Here is a 23,103-nt window from a genome sequence, read left to right on the forward strand (position 1 = left end):
CCAGTATTTTTCTGTTTGTTTTTTTAGACCAAGTGTAACTTATTCTCCACTGGTTTGGTGTATTTGAACTACACACCTTCTGACCACAAGACACGTCACATCACACATGTCAGACTCTACCTCATCCTTGTGTCTCTACAGGACAGTTTCAGTCATGAAAGCAAGCAGACAGCTGTCACCCAGATTCTGAATAAAAGATTTTGTTCCAACCAGACAGAGAATAAAGGCATCTTTTTGGGTCACCATCCTCAAACAGTCTCCAGAGTCCTTGTAGTAGCATGACGGCCTTGGTGCTAATTCTTAAGAAATGCCATGAATGTTTTAAAGTCTCCTAGCAGGCCTTAAGGTGTCTTTATTCCTTGTGATAAACCTATCAGTCTAGTCAGAGAGGATAATGAATTTTGTACGACAAACAGAGCTTTTGTTGAGCATATGCTGTGGAGCTAGAAAGGAAGGAGACCTGTCTGGATTGTCCCCTGTTTGAAAATGAGAGAAAAAAACCCATTTGATTTTCCCTCTAAAAAACTAGAAGTCCATTGCCGAACCAGTTATGTTTGCATTAATGTATATCATCTGAGGTTACCAATGTAGGCCACAGTGACATTTTAACCAAGTGTTTCTTTATTTACAAAGTGATGAAATGCTTCGCCACTTCCCCCGCTTCTTTGTGAAGGTGATGACAAAGCGGTCAAACAGAGCAATCACAGAGCAGTTGTACACAGATCGATCTTACATAATAGAAAATAGCAGTTAATTACAAAATGATTCAAGACAGCGGTACATCTGTTTGGAGGAAATATACAGTATTCTCAAAAATCGAGGTAGAAAAAGCACACACCGCTCATTTGATCACATTTGACACGGGTTCATACGGGTCACCAAAGAGTTCAAACGGTACTGTAGTCAGGAGGGAAGTGACCACATCCTGATTCAAAAGGGAAAAAGAAATGGCTGATGACAATGGGTTTAGTTAGCTGAATAAAACCAATGAGGTCAGCAACCAAATGTGGAATGAAACCGATCAAGGCAAAATAAGAGTGAAAAAAGTCCACAGTATAATGGTTTCTGACACATACAGTATTGAGCTCATTTTGAATTCAAGTGTGCAATAAAGTGTTTGGGTGAAACATGGAAACACTTCTGCCAAACTGTCATTCACTATTCAAAATCTCTTATGATTTATGTATACAGTGGTATGTAAGACAAATATGTTTCATGCAGACACTAGACAAACTACTTTCAGTTTCTTTTATAGCAACAAACACTGAGATTTCATGAATGGAAAATGTTCCCTTCATGTTGCATTTTAACACCATCTTCCGCCCACCTCCATTCCTTTGGCATCACCACATTTTAAACATTTGTGAAACATTTAAGGTGCTCCCGTTAAATTTAGTGAGAAGACCAAATTGAAAGCTATGACTGGAGATAAAGTAATATAAATAATATCCAATCCTGGCACAAAGCACAATACACCTCAAAGTGTTCATTTTCTGTTTGAAATTAACCTGGGATGTGCTCAAATGCATGTTTTGATGAAGATGTTCAAAAGACTACAAAACAAATGTTTTTCTTTATCAAACATCAATTTTGTTAATATACAGTTTGCTTTCTGTTCCCTTTGAAAGCCCTAGGATGATTGATTGTGTTTACATGTCATTTCCTTTGTCACTGCATTATCCTACCATAAATCCGGAGCCAGGACGGAATTGTGGCATATGCACAAAAGCATGTCGACTTGAATAGCCCATCAAGTACGCTCTATGATTTTCTTTCCCAAAATAGAATGACTGAGTCATACACACATGAAGTGATCTTGCTGTCTCTCTGCCTTTGCACAGGGGCCAGAGAGCCACCAACAGTGACTCCCATTCTGTCAGTCTTTGTCTTATCTACAGGCCTGCTGTGTACACGTCGCCCTTTAAGCACCAAGTGTACTAGCACAGGGCCACCATACCCCACTTTTTGAGAGTCAATATACCCTGCTTTAAACCTTGAGAGCCTCATGCACGCCCACAGCAGACAGTCGACGGTTGATGTTGCGATAACGGCAGCGGAGAAGGTCACGATAAGTGGATCGCAGGTCTCGGTTGAAGAAGGCGTAAATGAAGGGATTCATTAGGGAGTTAGCGTAGCCTAACCAAAGCAGCGTGCGCTCCAGCCAGATGGGCACACAGCTACACTCCACTCCACAGATAAAGGGCCTGGCAGTGGACAGGATGAAGAATGGCAGCCAGCACACAGTGAAGACCCCCACGATCACCCCCAGTGTTGTCGCTGCTTTCTGCTCCCGTTTGAAGATAGAGATGTTTCTGCGTTCACGGTTCAGCAGGCGGGACAAGGCGGCACACTCCTCTGCCACACCGGGCGGCTTCAGGCCCTGCATTCGCAGTGCCTCATTAGCCACTGTTTCAAGGCGCTCGCGCCGCGAAATGTCAGTGAAACGGTGCTTGGCGCCACTCTTGCGTGCTGCCCTGAAGATCTTGTAGTACATGACCAGCATGACCAGCATAGGGATGTAGAAGGCTACAGCTGTGGAATAGATGGTGTAGCCAAAGTCTTGGCTAATGAGGCACACACCGGCTGTGTGGACATTTTTGGCCCAGCCACAGAAAGGTGGCAGGGTGATGGATGCTGAAACCAGCCACACTCCCAGGATCATCTTCGCCATCAGCTGACCGTTCTGCCGGGCTGGGTAGGTGAGGGGCCGTGTGATCCCCAGATATCTGGGAGGAAAGGAGACAAAGAAGTGTCAGTACTTACTTCCAGGTAGCTTTTCATAATAGGACTAAAAGCAGTTGATATTTGCGCTAAAACTCTTTAAAATCTTATCCAGTACAGTAGCTTTCTCATAGCAAAAACAATAATGGTTATTCCCTTAACACATTGAGCGCCTGTCTTCATTGAGATGAAACTGCAGTGTAGTAGCATCAAATACGTGTCCACTCATTTCAAAGACAGACACTTCAATGAGAGGTCATAAGCTCTGTCGTTGCCTGGAGGGCCATTAACTGCTTTTCTTTGGCTTTGGAGGAGTTTAGCAGGTAGAGAGGGAGCTATCAATCAAACGGGCAGCTCGGTAGTTTCAAATAGCAGCTGGAGGTGTCACAAAAATAAAGATAAAGTGAGGTGTGAAAGGCTTGAATTTGTACAAAACTGGGATAATAGCCACTATTCTCACAAAATAATAAATCTGTGTGTATATCTCAGCATGTTTTGGCTATATGCCCACAGCCTTTATCAGCATCAAATGCGTCATTGATGGAAGCTGTATATTTGACACTCCCGGCTGTTTTTCTGGTTTCCGCTCTATTGTTAATCAAGATAAAAAGCTTTAGGGAGCGCTGGCCAATTCGCCTCATCGTCCACCAGTGATGTTATCGGCACTGTGGACATCAAATTCAGCTCAGTCAGCCCTGTTTATGAACGGCTTTTTTGATGTTGAGTTTATACAAGTCATGTCCAGTCTAAAAGTGTTACTTTATCTTTATGCATTAGCCTTAATATTTATACAGCACAGTTTTGTGCTTGTTACAAATGCCATGGGACTGTGTAGAATCTGTACTTAATATTCTTTTACATTCATATTAAAGGACAGGTATTAATTAAACAACTTAGTTGTCAAACACGCTTAAAGGTTGGGTATACGATTCTCGGGAAATCCAATACCATGACACAGCAAGTAATATAACTAAAGTTAGCTAGGTTGTGGGTTAGCAAACTGTTGCTGCAAAGCTAACGGAGCCAGCAAACCAGCTCCAGACAGCGATACTCACAACTCTCCTGCTACTATAGCTAACATCACAACAACAGCATATCTTGGCAAACTTAAAGAAAGTAAGCTGAACGTCCGTGGGCAAATCATTTAAAGGTACCTGACACACAAATCATGGCTGGACTGGCTGGAATAGTGTTGTGTGGCTCAATCCGAGCCACTTTGTTTGTTTCTCATTTACAGAGCCAGGGCCGTGTACAAACACAGGATATTTTTTCAGCGCACACACAGAACGGCCAGCTAGCGGACGGTGAGGAGATATTTGCTGAATTTGACAAAAAGATGTGTAATGGATTAGAATCGCACACCCCACCTTTAAAGCCAGAATTATTCTGAAATACATTCCAGTGCTTTTTAAACTTTGCTGGCACATAGTATAGAAACAAAATGCTATTTGTACTACAAAGTATTACTAATCCAAGTTTTTAGTTCGCCACAACTGGTTTTAGAAAAAATACAGTACTGTAGTCCAGCATCTCAGCTGCACTCTGTAGCTTGTTAACAACTGACAACATATTATTATTGGATATTAGTAACATCAAAATTAGAATAAATACCATTCCCGAGAAATCACATATCTGAAGCAAGCATATCAAACAGTAACTTTGTGGTTCCCATTTATACTCAGGTGCAACACTGTTACAGCGTCCTTCTTAAAGATCCCTTGGCTCAGGTTAGCTGTGCTCACTGAATATTACATAACAACTACTGTTTATTCAATCCCCAGTCCCTCCAACCACTGATCATCCTAGCTTACAACCCTCACTTAAAATGTACTTAAGCTTTACAAGGGGGCCTGAACACATCCAGGCAAGCAATGTCAAATAGATACAAGACAGATGCTGAGATGGGTACACTTCATGCTGTGGGAATTCTTAGGAATACATAATGGAAACCCAGTAATGCAACGCTCCTCTCTCAATGCATTATTCAATAATGAGGAAGGAGGTTGTGGTGCTTATTTGGGGGGATATTTGTGTGTCTGTGGGGGGTGGAGGGTAGTTCTCTACAAACCTATGACTCATCTTCAGCCCTTTAGAAGGCAGAGCTGTTTTCAGACGCGCTCTCATTGAATACAACTGAACTCTTCTCACCATCTTTTTGGAGATAAACGACTGCCAGGTTAGATAAGATAGCACGTGTTTTAACACTTAATTGCACAGCTTCCTGCATGCAATTTAGCAGGAGGAGCAGATGCAAACATCTGTGGGACCTCCGGTTGGTTTTATCTTGTGTGTTTCGACATAAAGGGATTAAACTGAAAGGTATATAATAAGGAGCATCGCAAAATGAGCTGTATATAGATTACATTCACAATCAACAATGACAACACTAAAATGCACCATGTAAACACATGAAAATATGCACAATATGTGAATATAACAAAATCATGTAATGTAAAATGTAACGTGCAAAATGCATAAATCAGTGAAGAATTATTTAAACTGATTAACTGATTTTTTTGGCCACTTGGGAGCAGCGGAAACATGCTATGAACACAACATTGACATTATTACCTTTAAAGTTGATATGGCAAAATGTTGTTAACAAATAGTTTCTTATTTACACATCCAGCCAACACAGAGCAACATCATCATTCATTTAGAATCATGTCCCTGTCCACCCGATGAATGTAAGTCCAATATTCACTCTGCTTTTACCTCTGTTTTGCTTTCCACATGCTCCACTATGTTCACCAGTTAGTAGCTAACTTTATCTGTCTGCTGTGTGGTGCTGGGCAGGTAGCGAACAGTGGGTTTTCATAGCTCCTTAGCTGAAAACAGCTGCCAGCTGCGGCTAAAAAACAATTAGCCCAATCATCACAACAAGCAACACCTCTGACATTACATGCAGTCATTTGATCTATTGTTAATATAAAAGAATTCTTTATAGGAGCTTTAAGGAACATTATTTTTCCGTATGGTATCTATAGTATCCAACTAATTAGAGTCAAATGCAATATGTTGCAAAATGCATGAAATTGTAGCATATACAAAATGCATAAGGAATTTAAAACCACAGGGATACCTCACACCTCAGAGGAAGCACATAATCATGCCGTGGCATCAGATTATAATCACCTCCCAAAAGACACCATGCGCTAAACATTAAGAGTGACGCACACGGGCAATTTAGAGTAGGTTTTTTTTCATATCTCTGGAGGATTTGGGACATTTCCACAGCCGCAGCAGCACTCGGGGATTGCCCAGCCACAGACAGTGTGCCCGAGCTAATGGAGAATTCCATTACTTCCGCTAGGCTACCAGCTAGGGCACAGTTAAGTGAACTATTTTCTGAAACATTGTAACCGGCCCTGGTGTGCAACAGTCGTCAGTCATCTCAAGGAGCACCTCTCAAACCTTTTATGTCTGAAAGGGGATCCACAGTGAAATATTTACCAAGCTGCAGTTGGTTTGGGCGGAGGAGTGGTAAATTTAGAACAGGTTCTCCTAAAAAGAAAGTAACAGGACAAGAGGGAAGTCTGTCAAATTACATTTTTTCCCACTGAAACTTTCCACTGGATAATCCTCACTCATTCATCTCACTGAGGCATATATAATTCCCATGTCATTGCAATCATTGAGGGCAATCCAAAACGAGCCTGTGAGAAAGTGAAATATTGCCCATTTTAGGGAGAATATCTTTTTTGTTACAGTCTATCTGTGTTATTGAAGTGGGCACAGACATGCAGATGATGCCTGAAATCAAAGCATTTTTGTTGAAGAACTGTCTTTTCAATAACTGAGAGGTGCAGTTTTGCTGCTTTTTATCCAGCAGTCAGTAGTGTGTATTCACTACTTTCATGCTTGGTTTGTTTTACATAAAGTGAATGAGAGTGCTGAAAAAGGGGAAACTCTGAACACACCAAATCCATTGTTCACTAAGTGTTCAGTGCAAACTCTTGTTGTTATGATTAGAATCAGATTATTGGAAAATATTTGAAAGAAAAGCCCAGTTTCTCATTGATTTTTTGTGTACAGTGTTCTAATGATCTGATTACCAGCTGGACTAACCCTACACAAATAAGCTTTCTCTTTAGGTAAAAAATAAATGAAAACTGTGTTCATTTCATCATAGAGTATTTATTCTAAGCTGCCCTAGACTGAAGCACCAAATCTGTCTAGTGAGAGTTCTGGGATTTCTCTGACATCAGACAACAACCTCAGTCTTCAAGGAATCCTTCAGCTCTCCTATTCTATTTGAGGAACCTCCGTAAGACAGAAATTGAGCTGCTTTTCTCGCAGAGCGCACTGCACAACGTGAGCGGAGCTGTACTTTCCTCCTCAACAAGAAAGCAAAGGAGCAATCCCATCTGTTTCATCCATTACGCAGAATTCAGACTTTCTCTTTTTAGTTCAAACAAACTTGCACCTGTTTTAGGTCAGGTTCTGTTTTGTTCTCTGACTTGTGCTCAGGTTGAGGTTAGAGTGAGTAAAATAGCAGCAGCAGTTTAAAAGAAATCTCTTTTAGATTGTTACATAAGCCAAACTGAGTCATCCCTGGACAGACATACTTCTTCCCTCAGATTTGTCTGTTACCTCCAGCCACAGGACTGCAAGATTAGGTCAGACTGGTGTCAAATAGTCTGTGAGTAACTGTTGGCACCTCTGTTGGCATTTTAGCCTGCCCCCATGTAGAAAAAGATGCTTCAGAATTGCCCCCTAAGACAAAAATAAATGTTTACCAGAAAGTTTATAGGTCAAAATTGTGTATACTTCCTGATGACTAAGGACTTATCTCAATACTCTTTTGATAAAAATAAGACCAATATTTGTCAGAGTTTCTGATGTTGAGGAAGTGATTTTGAGTGTTGGACTATACTTGTCTGAGTTGACTATGATATAAAAGGTCAATTCACCCAAATTACAAAAACACATATTTTCCCACTTATTGTAATGTTCCCACTTAGCCCTAGTGGTATGTAGTCATGGAGATAGCTGCTAATTACATAATTATTCTTAATTACTTTTTAATTACTTTAGTATCATGGCGATAGGGAGACATAATGCTGTATGGGCTACTATATGCAAGGTTTCATTCATTTTTGATTTTGGTGAAATTCAAGCACTTGACAATTTACTTATCTCAACAACTATTGGATAGGTTGCCATGAAATTTTGTACAGACATTGATGTCCTCTCAGCAATTGTAATACTTTGGTGATCACTTAACTTTTTATCTAGTGCCCCCTGCAGACCAAAATCTTAGTTTGGTAACCTGCTTAAAATCAGCAATTTAGCAATGTCATTATGAGCATTTTAGCATGCTCATATTAGCATTTAGCTCAAAGCACCGCTACACCTAAGTGCAGCCTCACAGAGTCTCTAGCATGGCTGTAGACTGTTAGTCTTGTTATATGGCAGCTTTGCTGTCTTACTTTATTTTACAGTCACAGTTTTGAGTTACCTATTAGTGTAAGATTAGATTTAGAAGACTGCAAGCTAAAGATCATTCTACCTCCCTTCCCATCTTAACAGAAAGTGCTGCTAAAAGATTTTACATGGTTTTGTATCCAGGAGAAACAGAGATATAAAGAAATTAATCAATCAAATGTTATTTTTGTCTGCAGCCTGGCAAAAACTTTTGTTACACCTACAGATTCCGAATCAGAAACACAATACAAAAAGCTATGGAACAGTATACAGAGACAAACTGACACACATGGTGTGACCACAAATACAGAGTCAACTGACAATGCAAGATTAAATGTATTTATACCTCTACATACTAGGTTGAATTGCAAGATACTAGTCTGGAATCATATCTAAAACATGGCGGATTCTGATGGTTACTGTATTGTCCTGTATTGTATAAGGACTTCTAACAATGACCACCTTGAGGGGCATGTCTGACACAAAATGATCTATATACCTTAGGATGATTCAAGATCTCTGACCAGCTGTGGGCTCCCTAAATACTTATGGTTTTCAATCCCCCACAGATGGCACCCCTGACTACCCTTTAAAAACTATCATGCTTTGCTTTATACAGTTAATTATGTTGCAGTCGTAAGCTTTTCTAAATGGTGAGCTATTTACAGAATCATTGTGTGTACTTGAAAGACACACCTAAACAACGCTTCCACTCCTCTGACTTTAAGTCCTGACACCTTCATGATGTCTGTTTTACTTCCTCCTAATTGTTGTAAAGCAGTAGAGTGGATATTTTATGGCCTTCGCCACGCAGCACACCACCTGTCCCTATCAGTGGTTTAGTGGCTCTCACAGCAATAGAGATGATGGGCAGCTATTAGTGCCACAGTGATAAATGGATTCCCCTTCCAACAGTCAGCGTGTCCATCCCTGTCAGGGCTGGGTGTCCTTGGACAACAAAGCAAATACCCTACAGGCTCTACAGAATAGAGTAGGTACAGAATAGGGTAAGAGATATGGCAACTAAAAAGCTACACATAAAGTCATACATTACTGTACATTATAATCACAGACAATAGTTAATTAAAGGGGATTCCTTCTGCTGTGTTGAGCATATCAAACACAGCAAGGTGACTTAATAGTGGGGTATACTCGAAATAAACTAGTTCATTTGACATGTCGTCCAACAACGTCTGAAGGCAAAAGAGTTTATAGCTGTTCCAACCGGCCACACTCAAACAAGGAGGTTTGAAAAGCCTGCCGTGATAGTGAGGGGTAAGGTACAATAATAATTCAAATGGGAATGACAGCACACACTATTGAATCCTTCGTGGGAGGCATTCGTTTGACCCTGATTACTTTCTCACTTTCACACACTTGATTGTCAGTTTTGGAAAATTACAAAAATTGTCAGACACAGCTACCCCAGTGTAGCAGCAGATTAGAAACCTGACGCCTTCAACATCAAATCATCATCAGTGCAAGCCTTCACTGTTGAATGTGTTCCTCCACTACAAAACTTGACTATACAATACCATTGATTAGGCTGTGTGAATTTGACACTACATTTTCTTGAACATGAACAGGCAAAATTTTGTTAAACGGATATTTTGATATTTTGGGAAATACGCTTATTCATTTTCTTGTCGAGAATTAGATGAGAGGATTGATACCATGCAGCAGGTTAGCTTAGCTTTGCAAGACAAGAAACGGGGGAAACAGCTAACCTGGCTCTGTCCAAAGGTAACAAAATGCACCTACCAACATCTCTAAAAAAGCGAATAAGTGCATTTCCCAAAGTGTCAAACTATTCCTTCCTTTAAGTAAAACATCTTTTGGTTAAGGTCCGGTGTTGAATAGAGGTGCACACATTAGAGCTATATTTCATCTGCCAGCTCCATATATCTAACTGCTGTTCACCACCTCCCATCATTAATATTTATTTTCCATTTTTGTCAAATTCCATTTTTTAGGTCATGAATTAACTTTCTTGCTCAACATTAATATGCCTTTAGCCATATGAACTCTTACTCTTTTATTGCTGTTAGCTGCTCTTCACTGGCTGTCATGCAAGGGGAAAACCACCACAAACCACCAAACCTTCATCATGTTAACTAATTTAGCCACCGCTGCTGCTATTTTCCATTGCTGCTGCTGCTGCTGCTGCTGCTGCTGCTGCTGCTGTTTCTGGTCAGCACAGCAGTCACTGCTGCTCTACAAGCTGAAACACACCACTGACATCCTGCCTTTACCTATACATTACTCTACTGCATTGCAAAGCTGAGTACAGTGTGTAGAGTTCATTTTAGGTTTAAAAAAACACTTGCAATTTCCGTCACACACATTATTTAACATTGTTCTCTTCTCTTTTCGGCTCACTCTTCAGACCCCCCTGTCCCACCGGACTCTCACAACATCATCTGGCCCTGATCTTTCACTGCTGTTTCAATGTCCTCAAGATACTTCAAAAGCACTCATACATATCTGTTGATCTGTCAATCTATCACGCATCGGACAATAGTGTTACGTGTGGCTCCATTGATTCCAATATTAGTTCTAACTGTTTTTTCCTTCCCCAGCATAAGATGGATTTGTGATTGGCTGGGGAAGCTGCTTTTAATAGACTGAGTCGAACAGAATCATCCAGCTATATTTTCCATAATACACAATGCATCAAGACAAGAATGTTTCTGACTAAAGATGAGGGTTATGCTATAAAATGTTTGGTTAAGGTCAGGCAACTAGGCCTAGGCTTTGGTTTCATCGTGGTTAAATGAGAACATAATGAGCTAAAAATCCTCTTTTTATCATTATCTTTAAGTGTGCATGATACTCCAAGTGATCAAGAATATTTCTGTCTGTCTGGACAACCCTGCCTCCTAGAATTTACGTTTATATATTACTAAATTGTTCTCCCAATTACCTTGTGGTGAAAAACATAATGGTTGCTAGATATTTTGTTGGAAAACAAATGAAATACATTGTCAGGGAACATTTTACTGATAAGTTCAGTATCAACATTTTGCAACTTGCCAGATATGTTTCCTCCTAATAATATTTGCTATTGCAAATTAGTTGTATACAAACATAATTTGTATGAGATTCTGCTTCTAGAAAGTTAAAGTCAAAGTAACGGAAACATCCAGGACCTCAACATCAAGGGTTACTACCTAAATTATTGACTTAAAAATTCAGCCAGTATCTGGGTTTATGGAAATTTATCTGGTACTATAAATTGTGTCACTTTCTCCAATTCTCCAGTTTGTTGCTCCAGGTTGAGCCACCAGTTTCTTTCTTGCTGGTCTTTTGGTTGGTGTAGCATGTGGTGTGCACCGTTTCCTGAATCTGGGCCAGAATGTTTTTAAGTAGCGATGAGACAAGCTAAGATAAACAAGGCAGTTTTCTGTGTTGCTAGAGTGTTGTCACACCATTTACTTTTACTTTCTGAATGTTTTTTTGCCTGCTTGTTATGTATTTAGTCTTTTTTTTTTTTTTTGCTCCCTGTCAATTCTTTAATGGACTTCCATTATGATGGCAACCATGGTGACCAGATTGGTGATGCAGCTACAAAGCCCCCGACCTCTCTTTCCACCAAGAAAATATGTACATATATATGCATGCCAGTGCCTCAGTGGGATATGCTTAGAAAGATTCTTTATTTTGTGTGTAATATGCCATGTGAAGTGCTATTACTGCCCAAAAAAATGTACATTTACTGTGGTCAGCATCCCACTAACAGCCCCAAATCTGCAAACTCATTTAGTGAGATCCCAAAATACTCACTCAAATATTAATGAGTGCGCTAACTCTTCATTATTATACAATGACTAAAGTCTGTTAGTGGAAGGTGAATAAGTATGTGGCAGCGGGTCCATCTTTCTCTCTTTTCCCTGTCATGATGATGTGAGAGAGCGAGTGTGAAGAGCCCCTCCATCTTTGTCACCTTCCCTTTGGTTCTGTCACAGAGTGCACTCGCTCTCTCAAAGGACACCTCGAAAACTAAATAAGCTCAGAGGAAGTCTCAGATGTGGGGGAGGAATCTAATTCTCCACTTCCAGTCGTTTTACTACTGACCTTTTAGAAAATGTTGTACAATTTTAGTTAACAAGGATACCATAGGCTGCTTCCCTTCTGAGCCGACTCACTTTCTTCCAATTTGGCATCTTGCCAGTAGTTAGTATAGCTGTGCGGTCCATTATATGTGATCATTTCGTGGCTCGGCAAATGGAAAAGGACAGTGAGGAGGAGCTGTGTCCAACTTGTTCCTGAGTCACTAGATACTACCATGTAACATAAAGGCAAATGTTGAGGACTGTGCTTTTTTTCCACCCTGTATTCTCTTACTGACCTTTTATTTTTGGGACATGAAAATATCACAGATATAAAAAAAACTCAACTAAGATCAAGAAAATGCTACTGATACTTGTATTACTGAATTATGCCGTTTTATGCCCAGAATTCATCCTGTGCACACACAGAGAAATTATGAGTCTCTGTGATGCAATTCTGATTACAATTCAAAGTTGAAACACGTTGTTCTATCTCTTAGGATTTTTTATAGAGCATTAATGATTTTTTCAATTTCATATCTCCCATATCCATTTTATTAAGAGACAAAACACAACAACAACAATCGTGCAAAAACAAACCAAAATCCCTAAATCAAATCTGTACAATTCATGTATAGTACACAATGTTCCACTATAATTAAATGGGCACTTCAACCAACTCTCAGCTACAATAAACCTCTTCCATCTTTCAAAATGTTTTTAGTGTCATTTTTCCTGATTTCAATATATTTGTCAGAAAATAGACTAAGGAACTCCCTGAAATGATGGTCATTGAAGGAATTCACTCCAAGAGCCCAAAAATGAAAGCTTTTTCCCATGAAAATAACAACATTTCATGATATAAAAGTTTGCTTCTGGATTACCCAGTACCAAGTATCATTGCAAAGCACATCTTTTGAACCTCTCTTCAAAAGGCAGATCCAACATAACATTACAAAAAATGATGATACACAATGATTGACTCCATTGAATTCCATAGAACAAAAACGGCATTCATCTGCCTCAATAATGCCCCAAATCTTTAACATCGTTCTACATTCATATCTTTTCTTAAAGCCTTTTTATGTCTTATGTAAAGTACTTTGTATTGCCTTGTTGGTTGTTATACATATAAACCTGCCTTACCTTGCCTAAGGCCCCTCCCTATAGATTAACCTATATGGGGCAACAGTCATTACTGTATTAAAATAGTAGCTTGTATGTAACATCATTGACAAAGACATCTAACATCATCAAAGAAGCAGATACGTACAGGTGTTGTCTTTCACCGAGATTATGTGCAAGTGTAAATAATTTCATGTGAGAAAAAAACTGCACGTTGATTCTTGACATAATGTTGATTCTTGCATTTTTTGTATTTATTTATTGTATTGTATTGTTTTGTATTTATTTATTGTACTGTTTGTATTTCAACTGAAACAGTACAGCACATGAGATTTGAGGACTTTTGTGATCTTCTAAATGATGAATTGGATCTAGAGTATGCCTTCAGTCTTCAACAAGTGTTGGGTGTGTCATTTTAATGGAAAATATGCAACCTATAAATCAGTCAATTAAGTAGTATTCTATAAAGAAATATTTAGATAAAACAAATGAGAAACGTGCACAAAGGGAGTACTGTATGTTCAGCTATGCCAGACGCAATGATTCAAGCAAAAGGGGATGAAAGCAGCTTTACTGCTTACATCAGCAGGACTGATATTAATGTTTTTCAGTAGAAGGAAGTAAATTGAATATAATTTGATTCTGCACCAGATGACATACATCAGAACATTAGATATGGAGATGGAATCTATGTTCTTGTCTGAGCACAGTGTGCACTAACCAGACAAAAGTATGACGGATGACAGGAATATTCATTACAAGAGCAATTTTACTGCTGTTTATCTCGCCTATGAGCAGTGAGAGGGGGAAAATAATTCTAAGTCATTCAGCCTCTTTCTACTGCCAAAGCAAATTTAAATGCACAGTATTGTACAGTAATTCTGGAATTGCACATTTGTACATTTCCAGGATTCATCTCATTTGAAAGATAGACAAACAAAATGCCATTATAGGTGAGCAAACACAGCTGTGACAACAAGGTAATAATACTGATAATACTGATCCGGTGAAATAAAGGTCACTGTTGTGTTGCCAGAGCAGTGCACGTAATGATAGGTAAGAAACAGTCAATCTAGTAATAATGCTAAACAACACAATGAGATTAATATGAACAAAAGAAATGAAGGTGTATAATTAACAGCTACAGTATGTTTTGTGTACTGTGGACTAAATAGCACTAGTCTAGTGATTTAAAATCATTCATCTGAGAGTCTCTACACCAGATTTTGAGGAGATTAAGTGACACTAAAATCATTCATCTGTGCCTGCCAGATCATTGGCTCCACATTCACATTCACTACATCACTGCCCCTCAAATACTGAGGAATACTGAGGCCCTGCAAAAAGTGGTTTGTTCGGCTGAACATATCCACTCTACAACCAGCCGGATTTCTCCGGTTGGGAAGAAGGTACCAGATATACCAGGCCAGCACTGAGAGGTTCAGGAAGAGCTTCTACCCTCAGGCCACTAGGATCCTAAATGAGGTCACAGCCTCACAGAGCTGCTAGCATGGCTGTAGACGCTTAGTCTTGTTGGGAGGTTGACACTAAAACCATGCATGTGTGCCAGATAGATCATTAGCTCCATATTCATATTGAGTGAGGGAGGGCCAAAACGTCGGCATCTAACTCAAAAAGTGAGACAATGAGAAGTTATATTAAAGAGCAGTACTTGTTGCAGATCATAGCAGTTCTCCTAAATATAATACAATATACACTCTCCTGCCTCACTGGGGCTGATCCTCTGCTTACGTCCTCGCAGACACACCCACACAATCCACCAACACCGGCAAACTATTCTGAGCACCTACAAGCTAATAAGTCTTTCTACTTTGAATAATGTGAGTTGCTGACTCAACATACAGCACTGTATGCCAATGTGTTGTCATAAAACTTTGAAGCCAAACATCTAGAGACAGTTGGATCATGTGGGTGTCTGTGTTTTCACCACTTAGCAGGTAAACTGGCCAACATGCCAGTGTCCCTAAAACTTGATATGTTTTTCTGATGCAAGTGGTTCAAAGATGCTGCTACAATTGACAAAGAGTGTCTCATCACAAGGTCCATGAGTAGCCATCCTTGAGTTGCCCAGTTGAATTGTAGATGTTTACATTTCCATTTTTCTGACCACTTCAAGTGTGATATAATCAAAAGCTCAAAACAGCTACTAATAGACCTTGTAGTGAGATTGTTTTGGTCAACTGCTGTTTTGCTTAGGTCAAGAATGAACCTTCAGTCTCAAAAGTTAATGCGCTGGATTTCATTTGACATTGCTTGTAACCGGAAATGTCCTATTCCTAGTATGCCACATACACGCTGAGGCATTTCAAAGAGTGCAGGGCTGCCTGCAATGACCTAGTTCAGTTCAGTGTCGGTTCAGTGTCTTGCTCAAGGGCAGTTTGGCAGTAATGGGTTACCATAACTCAATTTTCTATTTCACAGCTGGAATACAAACTCTGTTGAGTGCCGGGGGTTAAATCACTAACTCTTCAGCATTCACCTGACCTGAGTAATAAGAGGAATTTCAGCTATACAGTCACATTGAGCTACATCCAATGAACATTTCCATCATACAATACTCTTGGATAATGAGTTTAGAATGAACTGACAACTACAATAGATTGATGCACTGCACAGCAGTAAACATATATGAAGAGTGATGTGTCATTGAGAGAATTATAAGGCAATTAATTAATGTCTGCATGTGGCCTAAAGGGCTTGCTTTTAAAAGATGTTGCCTTTGGCAGCATTACAGTATATGCTCAAATAAAGACAGCTTCTCAGTAATTATTTATAGGATCATTCATACTGCCCAATTTAATGGACTGTATAAACATTCAGTTCATGTTCACAGGTGAACCTGCATAGTTATTCTGCAACAGCAGAAATATGCTAAATGTTCAAAACATTATCTGCAATAAACAGCATAATGTGTGTGTGTTTGCAGTCTCTCAGCTGCATCAACAGGAAACCCATTATCTCACTGCTTGGTAAATGCTCGTTGGCCCTTTGTTCAATCTTGGTGAATAATGGACCCCACCTTTGTTATGCCAAACACAAAGCAGGATTTATGCCACACTAAAGTCACTCAGCACTGTGCCCTTTTCTTCTTCCTGCCCCAGGAGATTGCTGGGTAAATAGGGTGACAAGCTGGGAATAGCAAAATAAAAGTCAGATCTCTGTCTGTGGACTGGTTACTAATCCATCATCCTCCGCGCCAAATTGCACAGGAAAGCTCAACATGCCAATACTGCGCTAAAGTATGAAAGTTGGGCATCCCCAGCTTTTCAGAAATTAAGGATTTCTGACAGTTTTCATCAACTCTAAGTTCATATAACTCCCTTAAAACATCACTAACTGTGTATAATTTCACACAGCAAGACAGAAACAGAAACATCAAATTGGGGTCAGATGTTTTTTGCCTAAAAGAAGGGACATGTGAATTATTCAAAATATCAGCAGAACAGCCCAAAACAACCCCCTTCATAACCTGATTTTCACTTGTGAAAGCACTTTGGCTGTATATTTTCATTTTAGTCTTTGATCCATCAATACCACTACTGTCCAAATATGATGCAGAGCTGGATCTGGTTCAAGAGCTCACTGATTAGTTACATATTCAAATCTGATTTAAGTGGCTCCCTACAGAGACAACCAATAAATCAACAAACTAAATCAAATCACAGACCATGTCTTGCTGAAGCATGAATCTCTGTGCTGTTTAAACAGCAGTTTCAAATATTATTTTTCTCTACCATAAATTGTAACAAAGTCCCTTGTAAGGGCAAGGGCCAGCCTCTCTGCCTCTCATAAGGCTTTGTCTGAGTTCTCCCTCTTAACCGTTCCCCTCACTTTGGTGTGCCCTCATATTGGAGTGTCCCTCCAAAGCTCTCCACAGAGCTACAAGGAGCAGTAGTAAAAAAAAAAACTATGTTGTGAAATCAGACGTTTGACATGACTTGAAGCCAACAGCAGAGCAAAAACCACATGTGCAGGGTTAGCATAAGCCATGTTGCAGCATGGCTAGATGGTAATGTCGGTCGGCCCACCACTTTGATCCAGACCGAAATATTTCAACAACTATTGCTATAACTATAACTATGGCTAATCTCATCGTAAGCATGCTAACATGCTGACGTTAGCATTTAGCTCAAACCTCACATTCAGTTTAATGTTGCATTTCTGCCATGAACCATCCATTTTTGCTTTTCAGATATTTCTGTATGATTTGGCACCAAGTCACATATTGTATACATCACTGATTTCAAAAAAGAGAAGAGATTCCTGGCACTTAACAATTGGATGCAAACATTGTGCATATGCATATGTTTTCTTTATCATCAGGAGATGGACAGAGCATAAACCTCTTATCCACTGCAATGCACTGCTTCCCGTTGCATATAACAGGAAACTTGAAACCTGAACAAGTTGAAATCTACTAAATATGGTGACTTCCATATGGCATGAATCCAGCATACCATGATGGACCCATGCTGGACCTGCTGTAGCTGCCATAGATTTGACAGCAAGCCAGAGATAAATATAGTTGTTTTTCTTATGAACCAACGATAAGCCCTCAAATAATTGTTGCTTACACCATACAAAATAAATTGCTCCAAATCTCAAATTTAAAAACCTTTGCAATGACCGTGACCTCATGATTCTCGGTGGCAATACTCACAAAGTCAAGAGACAAACAATATGCCAATGCTATCATTTTGCTCTCCTCTCTTTCATTTTCTGTTCTCAGTCATCTCAAACCCCTTCAGGAACCTTTCCCACATACATACACCACCTTACCTGATCACATGATCAGCAGACAATTTGTCTCTCTCATGACAATTTGTCTCTCAGCACTTCATGTGCTTCTGCAATAAAAGTCAAACAGACAGCCAAACAGGACGGAAACTGAGCTGTGGTTGATAGTACAAGCAGCACTTATCAATGATTAACTTGCCAAATGCCTTCTCCAAGCATTTTTATTTAATGGTGTTCTGAAATATTTTCATTGACAGCAGTTTTGCTTTAGAAGAAGTGCTTGTTTACAGGATATGGGCAGTGATGGATTTTAAATTTAAATATTGTTTCCTCTTTATAAATGAAAGTGGTTTGTCTTCTCTGTATGAAACACTTGTAGTGGCTTGTAATATTAAATGTCTCTCTTGTGGTTTCTAAAATCTCTAAAATGTAGCACTCTCTGTAAACTGGTTGTGATCACAGGATTTAACAATTCAGCGTAACATCCTATTTAGTACCGCAACACACTTTCTGTCCCGATTTAGCATTCCTTTATAAGCATGAACTGCCTTTGATCTGATCACACTGGCCTGGCAGGAGATGTCCAATCCTCCACATTTCGTCAAGGTGGCCGACAAGTGGGAAGTGAATAGCGCCTGAGAGAGTGGAGCTTAGGCGTCACATCACATTACCTGAGGATGCGTCAGCTGGGTCAAGTCATCTGTGTCTGCTGCTGCAGGTTGATGTTCCCCGGCTGCACTAAGCAAGCGCTGCCTCTCCTGGGACGAACTTACACGCCACCCTCACAAAAATATTATCAGATGTCGAGGACGGGTCAATGTGGGAGCTGTGTGTTAACCCGACTCATCATTGACACACCAGTTGGCAGAAAGGATGTGAAGACCGTGGCTAATCCTGCTGCCATCTAAGGGCCCTAGCTAGCACGATTTCCGCTCTCAAATCCCCTGCAGAAGCTTATGGGTGTGATCACACCTACACTGTATTTTCTTTAGTCTGAACCTTAGTGGAAAAGTTTACTTTATTGCAGTTATGATATATTTTCTTGACCTACATCCCATCCATCTTCCACAAGTTCACCGATAGTTAAGCCAGGCTCTATTTGATTTGCTGCAAATTTCTCCTCCAGTCTTTTCTTAGATGTCTGAGGAACTACAGAAAAGGACTACCCTTTCTACCCACTGTTGTGAATAAATCATTCATATTTGACTTCTGAATTATTGAACATACAACATATTACTCTCAGTGAAGGTAAAAACTGACTGTAGCCAAAAGAGATACTAACTTTTTAAGGAAGTGGGCACGAAAGAGGCCAAACCTCTGCTGAAAGTGCATTTTGGGATATCTTGTGAGAGAGCAGACCTACATTCATTTAGACAGAGAGGCCTATAACTTATCGCTTATTCACTTCACAACACTCAGGCTGAACTCTTCTGCTGTGACTGGGTCAATGCAGTGGTATGTTAGGTTCAATGTGCAGAGTTGAATCTCCACTTAAAGAAGCTGGAGGTGATGAATGGGTCTCCATCCATAAGCATGGCTTTCAAGCCATAAATCAACATTTGCACATACAGTACAAAATGGATACCACTGAAGAGTATTCTGCAGTTATTTTGACGTGACCCAGTCTACAGGACACGTAACCTTTTCCTCAAGTCTTGCTGTAATTGTGGGAGAATGGTTACTAAAGAAAATTTTATAAGGGAGGTTATTGCTATAGTACATGATTTTTCAAGCATATTGCAGATGGGGAAAGAGGCAATAGTTGGACATTCAGATTAGGAATCAATGTAATCTCGGCGTATTGGGCCAATACGGATAGTATTCAGTCCCCTAGTCTAGATGATACTGTATGCCAATGTGAAAAGATTTAAACTGCTTCAAGCCCCTTAACCACAGTGAGAATATTATTTTCCCACACTGTTTGCTGAGACAGGAAATATGTATTTTCTTGCTGAACCTTTGTCACCTGTTGAGGCAAACTGCTCAGAAAGTATAAACAGTCTTTTAAAAAGTCTTTAACATTTGTTCAAATATTTAAAATGTCTATAAAAGGCACAATTTAACCTCAAAATAACTGCATGTGCAAATTCAGCCACAACACAATGAGACTGCAGAATTAGAACAAGGCTGGATTTACTGGGCAAAGTGACCAGACCTATGTGTATGGTTTGTGGTAAGTTGGTTAATTGCAAATTCCTTAATGAATATGCACCACTAAATTGTAATATTAACTAAAATCAAGATGAGAAGTGCCTTTAAGCAGGTCCTGCAATATTAAAGGGGCACTCCTCTGATTTTACACATCATGTCACAGTGATGACTTCATTTTTGCATATACAATGTAGCACCCCGCCTATAAACCTAAAGGACCTCTGAGAGACAATCAATATCCCTCCATGCAGTAGAGCTCCTACTCTACAGATGAAAATAATCCCAAACTGACATCCCATTATTTTAAATTCCCAGTTAGTCTTGTGGTCGACAAGAGGCAGGAAGACATGGAAAAGATCCTATAGAATGGTGTGGTTTGGTGGGTGTGCACACTTTGATTTCATGTTAACAGATTCAATCACCTACTCTTTTCAGACATGCTCGCTCACAGGTGGGTCCATTTGTCCTTTCTGAGTATACACTGTAAGCAATTCGCATCTCTAATCATAGACGATGGCCATGAGAACCGACAGGTTCATGGTGGGAGTGTGCAGGTTTGCCACACTCCCACTTATACTCCACTGGAATATAAAGAGAGGTCTGGTTTAACACATTGATATTGTTTATTTCTTCTCAGATTAGTTCTATAAAATGTACATGGTGTCCTCCTTTGCTGGAGTCATGATGAAAAAATTCTATAGGAGGATGTAGCAGAACGATGTTTAACTGGTCCCATGCTGACTGAGGCCAGCTCATGACCTGACTGGGGGTTGAGTGGCCACAAATGACTTACAAATCGTACACTGTCCATCCATCTTCAATAATCATTGTGAGCGCTAACCTAACTCCGTGAACGGCTTGTCAGCCTCTAACCAACTAATCTTGTTACCCTCTATGCAACCAGCCCAAAACACATTCATACACCTGTCAGCTTTACCACAGCTGCAATCACACTGTATCATAGCATGATATCTGTGATCTAGTTCCTTCCATTATATCATTAGCTCTTCAGGCATACTTAAGTCCCCTGTGCTCAGCGCATCCACAAGACGGAAACATATATAATTCTGGGTGTAATGCACTGAGGTAATAACGCCTGATAAGCAAGAGGGAGGAAATAATCAGATCATCAATACTACAATGAGCCTCTGTCTTCATTATGGTTACTGAGGCAGAACAGTGACACTGATCAGTTGACTTTTATTTCATTGTGGATTGTAGTGGGAGCAGTGGACATGTCTCATTTGTCACAAGCTATGAGGCTCAGCTCTGGCATGATGAGCAGCAACTGAGAGCTGTAGTATACCTGTGATGCAGAGTGGATCTTGATGTGCTCAGGCTTCACTTTCCTCATTTTGAATGAGGAATTTAAAGCAACTCACAGTGGGGCATTTGGGAACTAACTTTCATGAATAATTTTGGAACAATGTGTTGATGCAAAACACCAGCGTGGTAAACCTCATATGTATGTAGCCTATGTAGTGAGACCAAAAGAAAAAAGAGTATTTTTAGTTCAGTTTTCTCAGAAGTGAATTTTACCCACTGCACTATTTATGAAAAGTGAATTTCAGCAGCTTTTGCTTTGATTTTATTGTTAAGGGAGCGTACTAATACTGAGCAGGTGCGACCTGTGTGCCCTTAACAGAACTGAAGGACGATGATAAATCATGTATCAGAGTCACAGCAGCTGTAAGGTCGATGGGCGCTGATCCAAAATGCGTAATTACAGGAGACTGCCCATGGTCCGGTCAAGCAAATACATCACTGTAAATGAATCACAGTCTGCATATTAATTTTCTGGTTCAGTGGTTTCAACCGCACAGATAATCATTTAATTTAAATACCATTCTCTTGCGTAAAAACTCCCAGTTATTTCATGCGTTTAGATGCATTAATTATATGGCACTTGAACTATTCCTGCCCTCAGTGTACTTAAGTGGGTTAGAGCAGCTTATAAGAGGCCATATATTTGTCTTCTCCGTGTCATTTTAAACGCAGGGCGCACTGCATGCGTAATTTCGGTGCCAGTGCAAATTGACAGGCGTCAATATCAAAGCAGCTTGGAAACTTACCTATCGACGCTGATCACACACAGGGTCATGATGGAGGCAGTGCAGCACATTACATCCATGCCGATGAAGATGTTGCAGAACACCTCCCCAAAAAGCCACTTGCCCCCGGTGAGGTCTGTCACTATTACAAACGGCATCACAACTATGGCCACTGACAGGTCCGCCACTGCTAGGGAGACCAGAAGGTAGTTTGAAGGTTGCCTTAGCTTCTTCACCACGCACACTGCGATCACCACCAGCGTGTTTCCCATGACGGTGACCGCCGTGATGATCGCCAACATCACCCCGATGATGATCTTCTCCGGACGCCCGAAATCCAGCAGCTGCTCCCCGCACGACTCGTTCCACATGGTTGTGGGACTGATGGTGACGAGGACGTTGTACAGAAGCTGCAGAGTGCCATTGATAACTTCGGAAATATCCTCTTTCTTGTTAAAAGAGAGCTCAATTCCCGAAGTATTGAACATCACGACAACGTTATCTCGGTAGGGATGCAAGGGACGCCTCGCCAGTGCACTCCAATTACGCGCATATTTGGATATGTGTAACCTGCTCGCGGCTCCTGTCCAGCGGTTTTAGATCGAGGCTGTTGCAGCTGCACCACATCAGAGCTGCCAACAACTCACTAGGTTTCTTGACTGGTTTCTGTTTAAGAATGATCCGCCTGAAGAAGTGCTGTAGGTGCGTGCTCCATAGAGGGAAAAATAACTTCAACTCCAAAACTATGAAATGAAAAAAAGTTACAGAATCTAAACATAGCTTTTAGCGAAGCGCGTGTGTTTCCGTGCACTTACCCGACA

The 23,103-nt window shown here is 40.2% G+C and overlaps 1 protein-coding gene across 1 annotated transcript; it reads right to left on the reverse strand.

The window, feature by feature from the left end:
• Nucleotides 1-598: 598 nt before the first annotated feature.
• On the reverse strand, nucleotides 599-23,103 carry htr7c (5-hydroxytryptamine (serotonin) receptor 7c). The gene is made up of 2 exons (XM_044197013.1): nucleotides 22,304-23,103; nucleotides 599-2,726 (listed from the first exon to the last, which is right to left on the reverse strand). Exons 1-2 carry the CDS (start codon nucleotides 22,768-22,770, stop codon nucleotides 1,988-1,990), a joined length of 1,206 nt encoding a protein of 401 aa, XP_044052948.1. The 5' UTR covers nucleotides 22,771-23,103; the 3' UTR covers nucleotides 599-1,987.

This window comes from Siniperca chuatsi, linkage group LG5 (assembly GCF_020085105.1).
Source record: "Siniperca chuatsi isolate FFG_IHB_CAS linkage group LG5, ASM2008510v1, whole genome shotgun sequence".
Lineage (NCBI taxonomy): Eukaryota > Metazoa > Chordata > Actinopteri > Centrarchiformes > Sinipercidae > Siniperca > Siniperca chuatsi.